Raw genomic sequence first — 22,043 nt, 5'->3', positions numbered from 1 at the left:
TACACACACGAGTAGTGCTAATATTAATATTACTGAAATTTTTAGTTCTACACATGCAACTATATTTAGAGGTACAATTTTTTTTACCAATTCTGAAACAGAAATTCATCCCTGGAATAGAAGGAGTTGTCCAAAAGAAATGATTTTAAGCTAGATTTAAAACTGGATCTGCTACCTGCCAGACACTTTCTGTTGTTGGGCAAATGATCAAAGATTTTTGTTGCTGAATATGTACTCCTTTTTGAGCAACTGACAGCTTCAATAATGGAGAGGAAAGGTCATTTTTCCCTCTAGTGTTGTAAGTATGAACATCACTGTTCTTCACGAATTGAGATGGATTATTTATAACGAATTTCATTAGTGAATATATGTACTCTGATGGTGCTGTTAAAAATACATAACTCCTTGAATAGGTGCCTACATGACGTCCTTGGGTGAACACCACTAATTAACCTCACTGCTCTCTTTTGTGCAGTCAATACTTTATGTCTAAGTGGCGAGTTACCCCAGAAAACTATTCCATAAGACATTATTGATTGGAAATATGCAAATTACGTTAAGAGGCTGATCTGTTTATTACCAAGACTAGCGATTATATGAAGAGCGAAAGAAGCTGAACTTAATTGTTTGAGAAGCTCAGTAATATGCTTCTTCCAGTTCAAGTTGTCATCAATGTGAACACCCAAAAATTTGGAGAAATCTACCCTGTTAACTGTGCCCTGTTCATGTGCTACATCAATTGTCGATATGACTATTCGCTGTACAGAACTGGATATAGTGAGTTTTTTCAAAATTAAGGGAGAGTCCATTTTCTGAGAACCACTTAATAATTCTTTGAAAGACATCCTTAACAATATCTTCAGCTGCTTTTTCTGGAATGGGATTTATTATAACACTCATGTCAGCTGCAAAAAGTACTAGTTCTGCTTGCTGAATGTTAAGTGAGAGGTCATCCACATGAATAAGGACCAGCAGAGGACCCATAATTGAACCCTGCGGGACTCCTGTTGTGATAACTCCCCATTCACTAGGATTTACCACCTTCCCAACATTATTTGTGTCATTCAGCACAACTTTTTGTTCTCTGTTCGTCAAGTATGATTCAAACCAGCTGTGTGTGTAGCCTTCAATTCCACAAAACCTGAATTTTTCTAAGAGTGTGAAATGATCCACACAGTCAAATGCCTTGGAAAGATCACAAAAAATACCAACTGGCGATAATTTGTTATTTAGGGCTTGTGCTATTTGATGGGTAAATGCGTAGATAGCATTCTCGGTCGAGTAACCCGTCCGGAATCCAAACTGTGATATGCTGAGTAAATTATTTTCACTTAAATGTGAGACTACTCTTGAATACATAACTTTTTCGAATATTTTAGAAAATGAAGTCAGCAACAGTGCCAATTATTCAAGTCACTCTTGTCCCCTTTCTTATGAAGAGGTTTGAGAATTGCATATTTCAGTCTGTCTGGAAAAATTCCCTGTGCCAGTGAAGCATTACATATATCACTAAGGACTCCACATATTAAATTAGAACAACACTTCAAAATTCTGTTAGAGACTCCATCAACACCACATGAGCTCTTGTTTTTCAGTATGTTTATAATTCCCTTAATTTCAGTAAGGGATGTTGGTGCTGTTTCTAAAGGCCTAAAGTCCTGGGGAATGGCGTTTTTAATGTATTTTTTTGCTTCTTCAACTGAACCCTTTAACCCTATTTTTGCTGCTACATTCCAAAAGTGATTGTTAAAAATACTTGCAACTTGTGAATTATCACTCACAATGTCATCATTTAGCTTTATTGCTATGGTATGTTGTGCACTATCAGGCTGCCCCGTCTCCTGTTTGACAATGTTCCATATAGTTTTAATCTTATTATCCTCATTATTAATTTGTCAGAACACACAAGCTTCTTGACTTCTTAATGACTTTCCTTAAAATATTACAGTATCTTTTGTAGTAAGCAAGTAACGTCAGATCCTGACTTATTCTGGCCTGTCCATATGTTTCCCTCTTCCTCTTACACGATATCTTAATTCCCTTAGTAATCCATGGCTTACTTGACTTTGTAATGGCTTTTTTGGATAACGTTTCAGGAAAGCAACTGTCAAATATTGAGACAAATTTATGGTGGAATAAATTGAATTTGGCATCAGCATCATTTTCTGTGTATACTTCATCCCATTCTACATCTTCAAGGCTGCTCTTAAAACTCTGTATCCTGTTCGCATCAATAAGCCTCCCTGTCTTGTATGAGCCTACCTGAAGCCTGTAAGGTGCTGTATGTGTTATTTCCATTAACTGTGCATCATGATCAGATAGCCCATTAACAACTGGGTACACATTAATTGTTTCTGCTTGAGCACTGTTTATGTAAATGTTATTGATAAGTGACTTACTATCCTGCTGCACACGAGTTAGAAAATTTACAACAGATACTAGATTGAAACAAACAAACAAAGAAAGATTCTAGAACATTTTTCCTATCCGTATCTTTTAAAAAATATACATTTAAATCACCACAAACTACTAACTGCTTCTTTTTGTCCGACAGGTAGCTCTATAATACCTCTAGATTTTTCATGAATAGCTGAAAGTTCCCTTGAGGGGATCTGTAGATTGTTACAGTTACTATAGAAGTATATTGCAGTAGCAACTCACAAGCACATGCTTCAAGGATCTGATCTACACAAAAACTATTTGTTTCAATATTTTTGACTTTGTGTCCAGTTTTTATATAAGTAGCAACTTTCCTTTCCATGTTGACTCTACATGAATAAGATGCTAATCTGTAATCCCTTACATTTAACTTCTCCATCCCTGCAGTTATGCAATTACATGGTGTTCAGAGAGGCACAAAACATCTATACCTTCAGAATTTACCCCATTTTCTAGGCATACAAAAAGCTTGTCTATCTTATTTTTCAATCCTCTAATGTTCTGATGAAATACACAAATTTTATTTCTGTGGATACTGTTACAGACATTATGGCACTGTTCTGTTTTAATCTCTTTCAATACTCACTGTCTGTAACCTGACACTAACCTAAAAAATCCCCCCAGGGGGTCCACAACTCTTTTGTGGATACGTGCGTGGCGAGCACGGGGCCCCGAGCTATTGCAGCCTTCTTTCTCTCCAGGGCTGCATTTCCTTCCCCTTCCCCTCCTTTCCCCTCCTTGCTCCTTTCCCGTCGCCCTCTCCTCTCCCTCTCTTGGTGTCCTTGCTTATGTTGGCCCCTGCTATCCTCCTGGTTCTGTTGGTTTTACAATTCGGCTTTGTTGCGTAATCATCTCCTCCTTTTGGCATTCCTTGGTCCCCTTCTGGTGTTTGACCTCCATTACAAAATTTCTCCTCTGTAGTGTGAGCCATTTGGGGAAGAGCACCTTACCTAGTGTCTCCGACGTGCGCCCTCCTAGTACATTCCACCTTTTCTTTCACGTTGTTGTCTGATGCTAGGGTGGATAGCCAGCAGGTAGCCAGCCCATGTGGTGGGGTCGCTATGTACCCTTTTGGTTGAGCCGCCTGAACACACAGGGATCACACTTCTGATACCTGAGCTGTGACCTCATCATGCATGCCTTGGAGTGGTTGTTCGTCATCCTGGAGCATCAGAACTCCCGGCAATGGCCGCCGTGCCAGACGGCCCTTGCTGTGGCTGGGTGGCGCCCGTGAGGAGAGCCCCTGATCGAAGTGGGTGGTATCAGGGCGGACGCTATGCAAATGAAATGCATACGGGTCCAGAACTCTGGCCATTCTTCTGCGATCGTCTCTCTGCATGGAACTGATTCTTCAAGTGCTGCTTCTCTTGCCCCTTTGGCCTTCCCTTCCATGGCTACCCCCTGGGAAGAGGGTCAGGTCCGTCGGCTAGGGGCGAAACCTTTCCCTCATTATCTAGTTTGCACCAGGACTGATGGAGATACTTTCACCAATACCAAACCTTTATTCTTTGTGGAACACATTGAAGACAAGTTTGACGAAGTGGACTCCCTGAGCAAGATGCAGTCGGGTTCGTTGCTGATCAAAACTGCTTCAGCTGCCCAATCTGCGGCCCTTCGTGCCTGTACTCATCTTGGCACAATTCCTGTGTCCATTACCCCCCACCAGTCTCTAAATATGGTACAAGGTGTGATTTTTCACAGGGACCTCATCCTTAAAACTGATGAGGAACTTCAGGTCAATCTCGGACGGCGGCGTGTTCACTTTGTTTGGCGTGTTCAGAAGGGTCCTAAAGACAATCGCATTGATACTGGTGCCTTTATCCTGGCCTTTGAAGGGGATACCCTCCCTGAGAAAGTTAAGATTATGGTTTATCGATGTGATGTGAAGCCGTACATACCACCTCCTATGAGGTGTTTTAAGTGCTTGCGTTTTGGACACATGTCTTCCCGCTGTTCACAGGCCCCTCTCTGTGGTGACTGTGGACGTCCACTCCATGAGGGGAGTCCCTGTGTTCCCCCTCCCGTGTGTGTAAACTGTCATGGTAGTCATTCTCCACGTTCACCAGATTGCCCAGTATATAAGAAGGAAAAGAAGATACAGGAGTATAAGTCCCTCGATCGTTTAACCTACACAGAGGCCCCTAAGAAATATACACGTCTTCACCCTGTGTCCATGACATCTAGTTACGCCTTGGTTACATCTTCACCCCTTCCTCCCTTTTCCTTACCCCCATCCCGGACCCCCCTCCTCCCCCCCTCCCCTGCTGCTCCCACATCTTCTCCTCTGGGCACTGCTCCCCCTCCCCAGCCGGAGAAGTGTCCCACTCCTTCGGCGTCTGCTGGTCAAGGGCGCCTCTCCCGGGATGCCCCTTCCCGGCACCTTCCAGGCCAAAGGTCTGCTGCTGCACGATGACCGCGAGAGCCGCGGTCTGTCGGCCCCCAGGTCGCCCGGTCTCTTTCTGTTCCTGATCTTGCTGCCGCTGGCTCCTTTATGCCACACAGCCCTCCTCGATCTCAGCCTGAAAAGAAGAAGAAACATAAGTCCCGGGACAAAGAGCCTCTGGTGTCACCAGAGGTCCCTTCCCCGACTTCACAACCGGATTCTGACCTGTTGTTCATGGATGTCGCCCCCTCCTTGTCGGTGACGGGTGGGGACCCGGCGGTATGACTGGCTTTAGTGTGTTCAGCCCCCATTTAAACCATCGTTCTGTGGTTCTCCAATGGAATTGTAATGGATACTATCGTCACCTTCCAGAATTGAAATCCCTTCTTTCGTCCTACTCTGCAGCTTGTGTGGTTCTCCAGGAATCTCATTTTACTGATGCTCACTCACCGACACTCCGTGGGTTCCGTGTTTTCTGTCGAAATAGGGTCGGACCCCTGCGGGCTTCTGGTGGCGTTTGTACGTTGGTCCGTACAGACATTGCTAGCACGTGGATTCCTCTTCAAACTACATTCGAAGCGGTTGCTGTTAGGGTCCACTTAGACTCTGCGGTCACAGTTTGCAATCTTTATCTCCCTCCTGACAGGAATCTTACAGCTGCTGCCTTAACTGCCCTTCTTCAGCAACTTCCTCCTCCCTTCCTCCTCCTTGGGGATTTTAATGCTCATCATCCCTTGTGGGGCAGTGCCTTTCCATCTAGACGAGGTTTTCTTATAGACCAATTTATTGCAGACCACGACTTGTGCCTTCTTAATGATGGCTCCCCTACTCATTTCAGTGCCGGTCATTGTACCTTTTCTGCCATTGATCTTTCTCTTTCTCTCCCTCTCTCCTCCCTTCATTACACTGGTCGCCACACGACGACCTTTGTGATAGTGACCATTTCCTGTTGATTATCTCGCTCCCTTCCTGCTCCCTGATGGACAGGTTCCCTCGTTGGTCTTTCCAACGTGCCGATTGGACCTCTATACACTGCACAGGTCGTGTTTTCTCCCTCTTTGTCGGGTTGTATTGATGACGTCCTACGTGATGTGTCTGATGCGATTGTTCGCGCTGCTAGCCTTGCTGTCCCGCACTCATCTGGGCCATTTTGTCGCCGGCAAGTCCCATGGTGGAGTACGGCCATTGTCATTGCCATCGCCATCCGTGATCACCGTCGAGCTTTGCAACACTTTAAGAGGCACCCATCCGTAGCCAGCCTTACTACCTTTAAACGCCTCCGCGTTAAAGCCCGTTATTTAATCAAACAGAGCAAGCGGATATGTTGGGAACGATTAGTTTCTTCCCTTGGTTCTACTGTCCCTCTGTCACGGGTATGGGCTACACTTCGCTCTCTCCAAGGTTGCCATCGGCAGTCCACCCTCCCAAGGCTTCACCTCCCAGATGGCCTTTGTGCGGACCCATTAGTTCTTGCAGAACATCTTGCGACCCATTTTGCAGTGGCATCGGCATCAGCCTCCTATCCAGCTGCTTTCCTTCACCAAAAACAGTGGGCTGAAGCTTCCACCTTATGTTTCACCCCTTGTGAGTCAGAATCTTACAACGAACCTTTTACTTAATGGGAATTTCTTTCTGCTCTATCTTCTTCTCATGATACGGCCCCTGGCCTAGATTCCATTCATAACCAACTGCTTCAACATCTCAGTGCTCCACAACGGCAACATCTTCTTCGGGTGTTTAACCGTATCTGGCTCCAGGGTGACTTCCCTTCTCAGTGGAGGGATAGCATCGTGGTTCCCGTCCTTAAGCCTGGTAAGAACCCCCTATCTGTTGACAGCTATCGGCCAATTAGTTTGACCTATGTTGTTTGTAAGTTACTTGAACGGATGGTAGCCCGTCGGCACAATTGGGTCCTCGAATCTCGGGATCTATTGTCCCCTTACCAGTGTGGCTTTCGAGAGGGACAGTCTCCAATTGATCATTTACTTCGCTTGGAATCCGCAGTCCGGCAGGCTTTTTCCCAGTGCCGCCATTTGGTTGCAGTGTTTTTTGACCTTCGCAAGGCCTATGACACGGCCTGGCGCCATCACATCTTACTTACCCTTCATCAGTGGGGTCTTCTGGGCCCACTCCCAATTTTTATCCGCCAGTTCCTGTTTCATCGGTCATTCAGAGTTCGAGTTGGTACTGTTTTTAGTTCTCCACGGACCCAGGAGACGAGCATCCCACAGGGTTCTGTCTTGAGTGTCCTTCTTTTACTCATTGCTATCGATGGACTTGTGGCCTCTGTCGGTCCCTTGGTCGCCCCTGCCCTGGATGATTTCTGCATTTGGGTTAGTTCCTCCTCGATGGAATCTGCAGAACGGCAGCTCCAGGGAGCTATACGGCATGCCTCTGCATGGACCCTCTCACACAGGTTTCAGTTCTCTCCTTCAAAATCGCGGGTGGTCCACTTCTGTCGCCGTACTACGATCCACCCTGATCCAGAGCTCTATCTCGATGCACAACGATTGCCTGTGGTCCCACAGTTTCGTTTCCTGGGTCTTCTTTTCGACAAAAAGCTCACTTGGCTGCCCCATATCAGACTCCTGAAGGTAGGATGTTTCCGTCAACTCAATGTCCTTCGCTTCCTTGCCCACTCCTCTTGGGGTGCGGACCGTTCCCTTCTTCTCCGTCTTTATCGTGCTCTAGTTCTGTCTCGCTTGGACTATGGTTGTCAAGTTTATGGTTCAGCTGCTCCTTCCACACTGCACGTGCTGGATCCAGTCCACCATCGTGGTATCCGTTTGGCCACCGGTGCCTTCCCTACTAGCCCTGTTGATAGTCTCCTGGTTGAAGCTGGGATCCCCCCCCCCCCCCCCTTTCTGTTCGGCGGTCCCAGCTTCTGGTGTCTTATGCACTTGCTATCCGTTCCTCTCCTACTCATCCTTCCTATTCTATCTTGTTCCCAGACCATGGACGTCGCCCACCCGACTCCCGCCGACGGGCGGATTTACCGGTTGGGCTCCGCCTTGCGTCTCTTGGCTGTGATTTTCAGCTTCCTTCTTTGTCCTGTCTTCCTCGCTCCCCCCCCCCCCCCCCCCCCCCCCCCTTGGTTAGTTCCTCGGCCTCGAATTCGGATGGATCTCCACTGAGGTCCGAAAGATGAAAGATTCCATCCCCGCGGTGGTGTTCCGTTCCTTTTTCCGCCAAATTTTATGGGAGTTTCGGGATGCTGTTGTTTTTTACACTGATGGCTCTAAATCTGCTGATCATGTGGGGTATGCCTTCACGTCCTCTGTTGGAATGGAAAATCATCTGCTGCCACCTACATGTGGGGTGTTTACTGCGGAATTGATGGCAATTTCCCAGGCCCTTACCTTTATTAAACAGTCCCAACACAACCGCGTTTTGTTATGTACGGACTCGAGTGGCCTTCTTGCTATTGACCGGTGTTTTTCGCGCCATCCCTTGGTCTCTGCCATCCATGACCATCTCGCTGATATTCACCGTGCTGCTTGTTCCATTGACTTCCTTTGGGTCCCTGGCCATGTGGGTATTCCGGGTAATGAGCTCACTGATCGTTTGGCTGGGGGAGCAGTCACTTACCCCTCATTTTCTGTAACCCCTCCTGCAGTGGATTTACGGCTTCACATCAAATCCCACTTCGCACAGTCATGGGCCAATTCTTGGGAGGCTACTCCCCTGTCTAATTAACTTCGTGCGATTAAGGTGACACCAGGCCCGTGGCGTTCTTCCTTTCATCTCTCCCGAAAGGACACAACCACACTGTGTCGTCTCCGCATTGGCCATACCAGGCTGACCCATGGTTTTCTTTTGCGTGATGAGCCACCCCCACTTTGTGGTTGTGGAGCCTTCCAGTCAGTAGCCCACATTTTGGTTGAATGCACCCTTCTTTTGGCTCTGCGTGCTAAGTACAGACTCCCCCACACTTTACCTTTGATGTTGGCTGACGATTCCCGGATGGTCTCTCTGGTTCTTGGTTTCCTCCGGGAAAGTGGTTTTTATTCTCAGTTTTAAGGTTTTTAATCTCTCTCTGGTGTTGGGGCAGGACGGTGAGTGTTTGGGTGTCTCCCACTGTAAGCCGTGTTTGGAGATTCCCGATTCGCCTCCCTGACCGACATCCTCTTTTCTTCCCCTTTTACTCTGTTTTTACCTTTTTTGTTTAAAGGATTGGTCAGTCTCCTTTTCCCATACGTATTTCTACATTCTAGCGGTTGCACCTTTTAAGTCACAGGTGGTCTTGCCTATGCTGCTTCAGCGTAGCGTTGGGTTCGTTCTCTTGCTGACTTCCCTCATTTTGTTTTTTACCATTGACAACATGACTGCCCTTTTACATTATTACCTTTTTCCCTTTTATTGTTCTGACTTTCCTGAGTTGTCCCATTAGCGGAATGGACCATATTTGAAACAAGGGACTGATGACCTTGCTGTTTGGTCCCTTAAACCTCAAACAACCAACCAACCAACTAACCTAAAAAATGTGTCCCTGTGACTCCAGTAATCACAGGTATTTTGTCTTGTGTGCATGTGGCCCCCCTTACATTTTCTGCAAGAAGATCAACTAATCTATCCTGCCCCCTCCTATTCAGGTGCAGGCCATGACTAGTGTAACCCCACCTTCCAATTGCATCAACAGGCACCGCACAGATATGAGATTTAGCCTCACTGTGAGTCCATATGGCAAAGACGTCATCAATGTATCTAAACCAAACAAGGTTCTGAAGACTTATGGATCCCAGGAAAGCCCCCTCCAAGTGACCCATGAAAAGGTTGGCATAGGAAGGAGCCATTCGGGTTCCCATGGCTGTATGCCTGATCTGTTTGTATATCTGCCCCTCAAAGGTGAAGTAGTTGATTAAGGTGAGTAGGAATGACGTCATAGGTTTGTAATCAGGTGGGCACCGACTGAGGAAATATTCAGCAGCAGACAGATCTGGTACGTGGGTGATGCTGGTAAAGAGAGAGGTGGCATCAATGGTGACAAGCAATGTGTGTGGTGGGAGCAGGATGAGTATGGCTTTCAGATGATCTAGGAAATAGTTAGTATCTTTGATATAGGAGGGAATTCTTTGCACTGTGGGTTGCAGGTGCTGATCAACTAAGGCAGATATACATTCGGTGGGTGCTTGGAAGTCAGTAACCATAGGACGATCAGGATGACTGGGTTTGTGGATCTTAGGAAAAGGTAAAAGGTGGGGTGTGTGTGGTTTGGGTGGGGTGAGAAGGTCTATGGATTGTGGTGTTAGTTCTTGTGAGGGTCCTGAGTTTTTTAGGAGAGACTGCAGGTCAGTTTGAATCACGGGAATGGGATCTTGATGGCAGATGCTGCATGTAGAGGTGTCAGACAGCTGGTGTAGACCTTCACTGTCATACGCCTTTCGATCAAGTACTATAGCACTAGATCCTTTGTCTGCTGGGAGGATAATGATGGAGTAATCAACTTTTAGGGAACATAGAGCCTGAAGTTCTGCAAAGGATAGTTAGGATCATGTTGTAGGGGCCTGAGAAAGAATTGTGAATCAATGCTGGATGTGAGGAATTCTCGAAATGCTTGTAAGGTGTGATCTTGAAAGTTGGGATTGCATTTGAAGCTGTTCAAGGCAGGGTTCAATGTCAGGTTTTCTGTTGGAAATGTTTTGGGATTGGGTTGCAAACTGATATTTACAGTTGATATTATGCATGAAGGAAAGCAGGTCCTTCATCAAAGCAGCATGATCAAATGCATGTTTAGTGCTGAAAGTGAGACCCTCGGATAATACAGATAATTCAGGAGGGGAAAATGCTTTAGACAAGAGGGTGAGGACACTGTACTGTTGTGACTGGTTCCTGTGATTATGGGTTGTTCTTGGTCTTGGAGGCAGTGCTGAAGGCTGTGGGATATTAAGGAGGTTGATTCAGCTTGGTTTGTAGGAGAGAGGTGGTGGTTGATGGTGTGGCTGATTAGGGAGCTGCAGAGGGACAGGAAGGGAAACACCACTGTTCATGAAGTTTAGGAGAAGGTGGGATAGCTTTTTGAGGTGAAGTTTGGCATTTTGTTGCAGTTTGAAGCTGGCTTGGTGGATGATACCATCCAAGGAAACATGAGGGGCAGACACCTGCAGGATTTTGTAGGAGGAGAGAAGTCTGGTTGAATGGAGACTGGCTGATGAGGCATATACAGAGGATAGGCAGAATAACGTGAGCAGTGGTAGTTATGGAATGGTTGTTTTTGATCCTCAACAACATAGGTAAGGCACGTGTCACGCTGGACTGTGTGTGTTCATTAAGGACTAGACATCAGTGCAGGTTGTTTATGAGTAGTGCACACTTTGTATTTGCATTCAGAGGCCAATGTTGACGTAAAATGAAGACCAAACAGAGTTCCAAAGAGGGCCGGATTAGCTGGAGCATCAGTAACCAAAACAGCCAACATATTAAAAGTTTCAAGAGCAACTGCTTCAGCAGTCATGACAGCCTACACAAAACATGCAAAGACGTCATTGTGTAAATGTAATAGTGGGCACAAATCAAAACTAAATGAGAGACTAACACTAATTGTGTCAAAACAACACAAAACTACAGTGGCTAAAGTGACTGCAGAGCTCAATAGCCATCTTTGAGACCCTGTATCTGTTGACACTGTCTGCCAAGAACTCTACAAAGCGAATATTCATGAATGAGCTGCTATGCAGAAACCATCAGTGACAACAACCAATGCAAAGAAGTGTAAAACATGGTGTCAGGAGCATAAATCACGGATGACTGATCAGTGGAAACAGGTCATATGGTCAGATGAGTCAGTGTTTGTGTTATTTCCAACATTGGCTGGGTTTGCATCTGGAGAACGCCAAAAGAAGCCTGCAATCCTAATTGCTTGATTCCACCTGTTAAGTGTGGAGGTGGAAGTGTGATGGTGTGGGCAGCTATATAATGCTATTCTGCTAGTCCCATCATTACTCTCAAAGTCCGTGTAACAGCCAGCAATTGTGTAAATGTTTCAGGTGATCAAGTGCACTCCAAGATTCAATTGTTTTTCCCCCAACAATGATGCCATATTTCAGGACAATAATGCACCCATTCACACAGCCAGCACTATACAATCATGGTATGGGGAACATGCAGCTGGACTGCAGCATCTTCCCTGGCCAACACAGTCCCCAGACTTTAAACATTATCAAACTCCTGTGGGCGGTATTGGAGCATAGACTCTGGAGCAAATTTAAGCCTCCGTCGTCACTATGATGATTTTACAAAAAAAATGTAAATTGTGCCAATTCTTTTTGAGGTCATATGGTGGGAACAGAAAGACAAACATTCATTTTATGTATATATGGATGGGATTATTAATGCCAGTATCCACAGTCAGGAAAATTTTGCACCAAGATACTTGTGTCCTGAGTTAGCAGCACAGGAGTTAGAAGAGGTTCTGATCGAAGAGTGGCATAAAATTCCACTGGAGACTATACCATCAGTATATGCCAATATTTCAAGAAGAATCACAGCTGTATTATGGGCAAATTGGGGTCCAGTCCCTTATTAATACACCTTTTCCAAGTAAGTACAGGTGTTCACACTATTTTGCCTATCCCCACAGATTAGCTGGGTAAGAGCAAGAGATTGCTGCATTTTAAACTATAAAATAGCTTTGTGTAGAGTAGGATTACATCCAGAAATAGGGACTTTCAATGTTGAGCCTTTTGGATGAACTCCAAGGGACAGGCAGGTTTCAAGAAAAAGAATTTGCAGCCTTAGTTTTGATAGTGCTAAAGCATGTTTTCGAAAAGAATGGATGTAGTATGTGATGGGATTCATCAACAGAATTTGAGGACAGTTTGGAGTGTTAGAAATCATGGGAGTCACCAAAAAGATATGCAGAGCATGGATAAAAGATAGAAAAACGGAAGAAAAGCAAAGAAAAAATTTAGAAAAAATTGAAAAATTTGTACAAAAATTTTGAGAATACACAGTGGTTAACAATAGGTAATGAGTGGAGAAGAATTTCTCACTGGAAAAGTGTCTATATGATATGAAGAAAATGATTGAAGAAGAAAAAAAAATCCATTGGGAAAGTCGTAAAAAGAGACAAAATTTTGAAAACTGGGTAAAGAGAAAGAGAAATCCATAAGAGAAAATATAAAATAAGTATCTAAACCTTCCTACTTATGTTGGCTGCATTTTATACCTCTAATCATTGTTGCTACAACTGCCTCATGGTCACTGATACCAGTTTCAATATGAACATTCTCAAACTGGTAAGGACTACTTATTCAGCCGGCCACTGTGGTTGAGCGGTTCTAGGCACTTCAGTCCGGAAGCGCGTGGCTGCTCCGGTCGCAGGTTCGAATCCTGCCTCGGGTGTGGATGTTTGTGATGTCCTTAGGTTAGTTAGGTTTAAGTAGTTCTAAGTCTAGGGGACTGATGACCTCAGATGTTAAGTCCAATAGTGCTTATAGCCATTTGAACAATTTGATTTTGACTACTTATTCACAATATTTTTTACTATGTTTGTAGACTAAAAGTAAAACTCAGCTTGCCCTTTTGTTATGTGATATTCAGCGAACTGTGAACAAAGGGCAACAGGCAGATTCCATATTCTTAGATTTCTGGGAAGTGTTTAACACAGTGCACCACTGCATAATGTTAATGAAGGGTTTAGGTTCACAGATCTGTGAGTGGTTCAAAGACTTCCTAAGTAACAGACTTCTTAAATAATTGTCCTGGACAGCAAGTGTTCGTCATAGGCAGGAGTATTGTCAGGAGTGCCCCACAGAAGTGTGATGCTCACACAGCTGTGGTATTTTCGATTAAGCTACACACACTCCCAGTTTGTTCTAAATGGCAAGCACCTCAGTGAGCTCATTATTTGTTTGCTGGATACATGCTTGGCGAACCACGGTTTCCTGACCTGGGTGCAGTTGAATGCCACCAGTCTTGTGTAACTGTAAGCCGTGGGTGTGCTTCAGTGATCACATTGCAGTGTTGCTGTGGAACATTGTGTCACAGGGAATGGGGATGTTGTTTAACTGCCCAAATCATGAGGATGGTAAAGAGAGAGAGAGAGAGTGTGTGTGTGTGTGTGTGTGTGTGTGTGTGTGTGTGTGTGTGTGTGTGTGTGTGTGTGTAGCGTGCACGCGCGCGCGCGCGCACACACACACACACACACACACACACACACACACACACACCATTTGAATTGTTTGCATATATAAATTCTGTGCCTATCAGAAACATATACGAGGGCTCTTCAAAAAGTGAGTTGACTTTTCAAATTGTGCGGACAATGTACATTCGATTATTTATCTTTTTTTTCTTATGTTGGTACACATGTCCTACACATATGTCCTACACATATTTTCACTTTCAAGTGTACAGCATACTACATTTGTTTTTGACAGATAGAAAGGTGAGACGTGTTTTAGTGTGCTTGGTGATTTTCGACTATTATAAAAAAAGGAGCAAAGAATTTGCATCAAAATTTGAGTGAAAAATGGAAACAAGTGCTTGAAATTTTGACAGTGGCATACGGTGAGTCTGCTCTAAATAAAAAAAATGGTTACAAGTGGTACAAGCTCTTCCAAGATGGCCAAGAAGATGCCAATGATGAACCTCGCTCTGGATTCCCCAGCATATCAACAACAGATGATTGCCATATAAGGACCTGACACGACACGAATATGATTCCAAGCAGAGCATGAGAAGGATCTTGCCTCACTTATAGTAGCAGGATGCCGTAGGTCGAAAAATGGTTCAAATGGCTCTGAGCACTATGCGACTTAACTTCAGAGGTCATCAGTCACCTAGAACTTAGAAGTAATTAAACCTAACTAACCTAAGGACATCACACACATCCACGCCTGAGGCAGGATTCGAACCTGCGACTGTAGCGGTCGCTCGGGTCCAGACTGTAGCGCCTAGAACCGCAAGGCCACTCCGGCCGGCTGCAAACAATTCACAGCAGATAAATTCTGTATTCTCATAATGTTATGATAAACTCTTCTTCATAGTCAATCTCCCCTTCCAGTAAAAGTAATCATTAGACTTAGTTCAAAGCAGGCAAAAATGAATAAATTCCTCATCGATGATAGCTAACTGTACTGAAATAAGAGCCACTGACTAGCATTTGACGTGAACTCTTATTAAGTTCAATATAAATTCTGAAAATCTCAACAAGCTCATGGCAAACAATATAATGTAAATCTAATTACATTAACATTAATAGAAAATGATAGATTTTAGTCTTACAATTCACAAAATCTACCAGACAATAAGAATGCACTTCTCTGAGTAGCAATGACACAAATCAGCTCATGACCCTTCACCTGTAGGTTGAATGAAAACCTTTAGTTAATGTTATGTATTTGTGGCATAAGAACTGTTTGTCTGTAATTTCTTATAATTGTATTTTATTATCTTATTTATAGCTCTCCTTGGAGATGATAACGTCAAGGGGGAACAGATGTTTGGATTCCAGACACCAAAACGAAGGAATGCTTTGGCACAGAAAGCTTTGGAATCTGTGCAGACACCAGACCGGGAAGGAATACCTAAGGCACATGGACTCAATGGCCAGTTCCAGACACCAAAAAGAAGTGCTTTGGCATATGTACAGACACCTGACCAGGAAGGGGTAACTAAGGCACGTGGACTCAGTGGCCACGCCACCCCAACTAGTTCTCATACTCGGAGTAAAACCAGAACCCCTCAGCGAAGACTCTCTGTGTGCACTCCACTGAGGAAACTGAGGACACCGTCGAGGCAGGTTCAAACTCCTTCAACTCGACTGAGGCAACTTGATGCGGATACAGCAAAGACACCCTATAATTTGCGCAAGAGAATTGGAAAAAGTGAGTGAAATCCTTATTTATACATTATTGCAAAACATTCTTGATAATCAGTGATTTATATACACATCTATTATATCATATTTAGTCTTTAAGTTTTCTTCTTCTTCCATGTCTTGTTCTTCGTCTGATAGAGGGATATATTTGATGTGATGTGTTATGTCTAAAGGAGGAAACCATTTGATTCAATCTGATCGCTAGGATGTCTGTCACTCATTTCCTTTTGATAATTTCTTTAGCTTGAGCAACTGATGATTCGGTTTAATAATTAATTTGCTCATGACCTTTGGTAGCCAAACTCTTCCATCACTCTTTTATTTCATATTCACATTGATTTCTCACCAGAGAGACTGCTTATTTTTAAGAATTTCATTTATTTGATGCAAACTTTTATTTGTCTTTACAGATGTAGTTTTCAGTCAAAGTAGCTAGCCATCCATTTAGTTCATAACATTTTCCATTTGCAGTGAAAGAATAAAACATAGTTTTCATATAAATTAACATTTCTTGTATACAGGGTGATTCAAAAAGAATACCACAACTTTAAAAATGTGTATTTAATGAAAGAAACATAATATAACCTTCTGTTATACATCATTACAAAGAGTATTTAGAAGGGTTTTTTTTTTCACTCAAAAACAAGTTCAGAGATGTTCAATATGGCCCCCTCCAGACACACGAGCAATATCAACCCGATACTCCAACTCGTTCCACACTCTCTGTAGCATATCAGGCGTAACAGTTTGGATAGCTGCTGTTATTTCTCGTTTCAAATCATCAATGGTGGCTGGGAGAGGTGGCCGAAACACCATATCCTTAACATACCCCCATAAGAAAAAATCGCAGGGGGTAAGATCAGGGCTTCTTGGAGGCCAGTGATGAAGTGCTCTGTCACGGGCTGCCTGGCGGCCGATCCATCGCCTCGGGTAGTTGACGTTCAGGTAGTTACGGATAAGGTTTCATAACTAACCTTTTTCGTAGGACTCTCCATACAGTTGATTGTGGAATTTGCAGCTCTCTGCTAGCTCTGCGAGTCGATTTTCCTGGGCTGCGAACAAATGCTTGCTGGATGCGTGCTACATTTTCATCACCTGTTCTCGGCCATCCAGAACTTTTCCCTTTGCACAAACACCCATTCTCTGTAAACTGTTTATACCAACGTTTAATACACCACCTATCAGGAGGTTTAACACCATACTTCGTTCGAAATGCACGCTGAACAACTGTCGTCGATTCACTTCTGCCGTACTCAATAACACAAAAAGCTTTCTGTTGAGCGGTCGCCATCTTAGCATCAACTGACGCTGACGCCTAGTCAACAGCGCCTCAAGCGAACAAATGTACAACTAAATGAAACTTTATAGCTCCCTTAATTCGCCGACAGATAGTGCTTAGCTCTGCCTTTTGTCGTTGCAGAGTTTTAAATTCCTAAAGTTGTGGTATTCTTTTTGAATCACCCTGTACTATAGAATCGTATATATGCAACATAAAATCACCATGCTCACTGCCCTTAACTGAAATGTGGAGATGAACTGCCATCATTTCCACATTGTAATGATAACATATTCAATATTTCTCATTTACATAGCAAAAGGAAAATTTTCTCAAGAAAACTATAAAGTTATGAGACAAAATTGCTGGCCAGTGTTTGTCTTCAGGATAAATGCCAGTACTGCCGATAGTTGCATATGAAAATACATACACTACCCTAGCTTTCACAACTGCATCTACATAGATACTCTGCAGTCCACCATACGGTGTGTGGCGGAAGGTACTACATACTACTGTTAGTAATTTCCTTTCATGTACCACTCGTAAATAGTGATGGAAAAATGAATGTGTATATGCCTCCATATGAGCCTTAATTTCTCATATCTTAGCTTCTTGTTCCTTATAAGCAGTGTATGTTGGAGGCAGTAGAATCATTCTGCATTCAGCTATAAATGCCGTTTCTCTAAATTTTCTCAACAGTGTTCCTCGAAAAGAATGTGACATTTCTTCAAGGAATTTCCATTTGAGTTCCTGAAGCACGTCTGTAACACTTGCGTGCTGTTCGAACCTTCCAGTAACAAATCTAGCAGCCAGACTCTGAACTGCTTTGATGTCTTCCTTTAATCTGACTTGGTATGGAACTGTACTCGAGAGTTGCCTGCACTAGTGTCCTATAGGCATTCTCCTTTACAAATGAACCACACTTTCGTAGAATTCTCCCACTAGATCAAGGTCAACCATTCGCGTTCCCTATCACAATCTCCACATACTAGTTCCACTTCATATTGCTTTGCAACATTATGCACTGATATGTAAAAGAAGTGATTGTGTCAAGTAGGACACTACTAATGCTGTATCTATACATTACAGGTTTGTTTTTCCTAGTCATCCACACTACTTATATTTTTCTACATTTAGAGCTAGCTGCCATTCAGCACATCAACTATAAACTTTGTCTAAGTCACCTTGTGTCCTCCTACAGTCATTTGACTTCAACACCTTACCATACACATCAGCATCATCAGTAAATAATTGCAGATTTCTGCCCACCCTGTCTGCCAAATCATTTATGTATATACAGAATAATACCTGGGGCACTCCTGAAGATACCCTCACCATCATTCTGGGTCTATAACTTAAGAAGTCTTCAAGCCACTCGCATGTCTGTGACACTAGTCCATATGGTCGTACCTTCTAACAGCCTGCTGTGGAGCACCGTGTCAGACAATTTCCGGATATCTAGAAATATGCCTGTTGCCCTTCATCTATAGTTCACAGTACATTGTGAAAAAAGGGCAAGCCGAGTTTCACAGTAGTGATGCTTTCTGAAACCATACTGGTTAGTGTACGTAAGATTCTTGGTCTCAAGAAAATGTATTATATTTGAACTAAGTATGTGTTCAAGGATTTTGCAGGGATGTTAGTTTTTAATTTTGTGGGTCTGTTCTTTTGCTCTTTTTACATACAGGAGTCACCTGCGCTTTTTCCAGTCACTTGGGACTCAGCTCTTAGCTGAGTATGAGATTTGTGATACATGCAAGCTAGGTAAGGGGCCAGAGCCCTAGAAGACTCCTTGAAAAACAGAACTGGGATTCCAAATGGACTTGGTGACTATTTTTTTCAACTCTTTCAATTATTTCTCTACGACAGGAATGCTTATTACTATGTCATCCATACAGGAGTCTGTTCAGTGGTCAAACAACGGTATGTTTGCATACTTCTCCTGCATTAACTATTTCTTGAATGTGAAATTGAAAACTTTGGCTTTCGTTTTGCCATCTTCAACTGCCACGCTAGATCGGTCAACAAGTGACTGGATAGAAGCCTTAAAGTTACTTAGTGATTTTACATAGGACCAGAATTTTTTCAGGTTTTCTGCCAGATCTTTTGGTAAGGAGTGAGCGTGATAGTTGTTGTATGCTTTGTTCATAGATCTTTCCATAGGTGCACAAATCTCTGATAACCTTTGCTTTTTATCATTTGCATGTTCTCTTTTGAACCAAGAGTGCAACAGCCCCTGCTTCCTCAGCATTTTCTGAATCTTGTTATTAAGCTGTGGCGGATCTTTCCCATCCTTAATCCACTTACTAGGCACATAATTCTCCAGATCATGATTTACAAACTGCTTAAATAGTGCCCATAATTCCTCTATGTCCATCCTACTGGAATTAAATGATGTCCATTAACTGTTCAAGTGAGATACTAACAACTGCTTATCTGCTCTTTCTAGCAGAAACTGGGGTGTATATGATGCGGGACAACTGGGAGATCCAGGAAGAACCCGGAAGTTTTTTCATCCGGAGAAAACCGGGAAAAACCCGGAAATTTTTTAGAATTCTGGGAACTTTTCATTGTTGTAGTTTACAGTTAAATTTTTGTAATTTTGACTGGTAAGAATGAGTACTGTAACAAAGCATATTACTGTATCTCGGTGCTGCAGAATAATACTGCACCAATAAAACATGAACGAGAGGAGAGAGAGAGAGAGAGAGAGAGAGAGAGAGAGAGAGAGAGAGAGAGAAAAGACAATAATAAAACTTAAATTGCAAAGGAAATGTGCCATATACAACAAAACACAGTACTCATACAAGCATCTGCCAATAGCAAAATGTGTCAAATGCTTTAGGAAGACTATGCAGTGCTTCATAACAACAATTGCCTCCGATGAACGTGATGTCACAACCGTTTACATTAGATCCATTTGAGCAGTTGTGAGTGAGCTTGTACGCATGTCAGTTGAGTTGCATATGAGTAGTATCTTCTCCCACTTTTGGCTACAGAAGTGTGGCTGTTAGCTGTATAAGCAGTAGCAGCAAGCAACCAGATGCTACCCAGAAAAATTTTACTGGCGTGCCCAAGCTCCCAGATTCACACATGCGCAACAGGCCCAGATGATTTAGGGAGCGGGAGGGCTAACCAGTGTATCTTCCACAGGCGGCAATTTCGGGGGGGGGGGGGGGGTCACCAAATTCAAAATTCATATTCTTGAGGGAAAAAACCTTGTTTCACAAAGCGCCTAGCATCCAGCGCACATTGGTCTATCAGTTATTCATATGATTTTGAAACGCACCCCTGTTGCTTTTTGAACACATTCTAAGTTGACTTCTGAATGAATCATAAGTTGATTTTTGAATGCGTGTATCACACGTGATGTTACTGCCAGGGGAAACCCCATCACATCTAGAAATAAACTTCCTGCTGACAAAAGGGGACGGGGCTATAAGAGCTGAGCAGAAAAAAGCCAAACGGGTGAATGCCAAGACTACCAGGATGGAAATAAATGACTAACAGAAATAACAGGTTTATTAGAATGGGGAAGGAGATGAAATGGGGACATCGCACAAATTATGGAAGATTATGACATTCCAAATTTATATAAAAATTTCGTACTACTACTTTTCGATCTTATGCTTGAGAAGCTGGAACGTATAAATGAACTGTTTCCTAACATAAAGCTTTCTGCTCGTAGTAGGCCTAATAAGCATTTCATATTGGTACTTTGTGAATTATATTCTGTCGTGTTATAAAAATGACCATTTGTGCCAAAACAGTCAGGTTTATTTGGTGTGTGCTACAACTGCTGCAATATTAGGAAGGCCTATTTCGTAATCAGATTGAGAAACCACACCAGTCTTGGGTACTATTTGTATTAACAGCTTTTTCAGTATTAGAGAATGACATTTCATTTTTTCATGTAGCAAAATGTTTGACAAACTTTGAGGTAATAGATTCTTTCCCAGAAAGGAAAGCATGCCATGTAACGCTGTAGCAAGATTAGAGAGAAAAAAGACTTAAGGATTGAAGAAATGTGTAGGCACAACAAAAAGATTCACAAAGCAGTGTGGTCTCAGCTCTCTGAGACTGCAGACGTGTGTGCAAGTTGCGTTTACGTGTGTGTGTGTGTGTGTGTGTGTGTGTGTGTGTGTGTGTGTGTGTGTGTTTCCACTGAGGCAGTCAATTTGTTTGAAACAAAGTGTTTAATTCCACACTGTTGGCTAGTTTCAACTGTTCGTTGCATTTCAAGTGCGTTTTCATTTTCTAGCATGTGTGGCATTATGCCATAATAAAGAACCAAACATGAGATGATACAGTAGTGGTAATCCAAGAAAATTTACATCCGAATCTGGAGATACAAATGTGCACTTTAAGCCGAATTATGCATTTTAGTATTGTTCACAAAATTCTGATGCTCTTGAGGTATCCTCTAATGTCTTGTTTCTTTTATGACCCAATGTAATACCTTTCAATGTTTTACAAACGTACAGGCTTCCTGCGTCATAGTAGCTGCACAAGCATGGTGATGCCTATTACCTAGTGCTCTCTGGCAACTGCTGAAATGAACCTGTTTCTAACTGGTCATGGGAAAATATTGTGAATGGTTGTTTGAAAAGCTTTACTTTCAAAGTAAATTTCCTTTTGCGCAAGATGAAGTATGTGCGGGAATGTATGATGAATTTCTTAAATCACATAGCATTTGACTCTCATTTAAAAATCAACTCTTTGAGGATGACCATTTAGAAGAATTTTATGTCATTGTTAAAAATTTTACTGGCACATTTGTGTGATTTATCTTAAAGTGTAACAAGTGCAAAAAAGATAAACATTATATGTGAAAGCTTAGCTTTTCTTGCTGCTTATTAATCCTAGAGACCAGTATTATATGTGAAAGCTTTTTTTTTCTTGTAGCAACACTATGTATATTAATTTAAACCATTAACTTTTACTGTTTGTGGGTTCGTGCTACTTAACAGGGATGTTGCTGTTGGCTGACTACATCACGTGTCCTATGCTCTGAATATTCTCTGTCATCGACTGGCAAGATCACGTGACATGAGCTATGACTAGCTTACAAAAGCACATCACAATCTCGATTTCAATGCTTTGGAAAGTAACATGTGGTGTGTGGT

The 22,043-nt window shown here is 43.0% G+C and overlaps 1 protein-coding gene across 1 annotated transcript in view; it reads left to right on the top strand.

Moving 5' to 3' along the window:
* LOC126253077 (origin recognition complex subunit 2) overlaps positions 1-22,043 on the top strand; it is a 124,077-nt gene that overhangs the window by 11,784 nt on the left and 90,250 nt on the right. The window contains exon 3 of the mRNA XM_049954172.1: positions 15,226-15,648. Coding sequence (XP_049810129.1) covers positions 15,226-15,648 — 423 coding nt within the window. The remainder of the gene's footprint in view (positions 1-15,225; positions 15,649-22,043) is intronic.

This window comes from Schistocerca nitens, chromosome 4, assembly GCF_023898315.1.
Source record: "Schistocerca nitens isolate TAMUIC-IGC-003100 chromosome 4, iqSchNite1.1, whole genome shotgun sequence".
Classification (NCBI taxonomy): domain Eukaryota; kingdom Metazoa; phylum Arthropoda; class Insecta; order Orthoptera; family Acrididae; genus Schistocerca; species Schistocerca nitens.
This window is presented reverse-complemented; position numbering and strand designations above follow the sequence as displayed.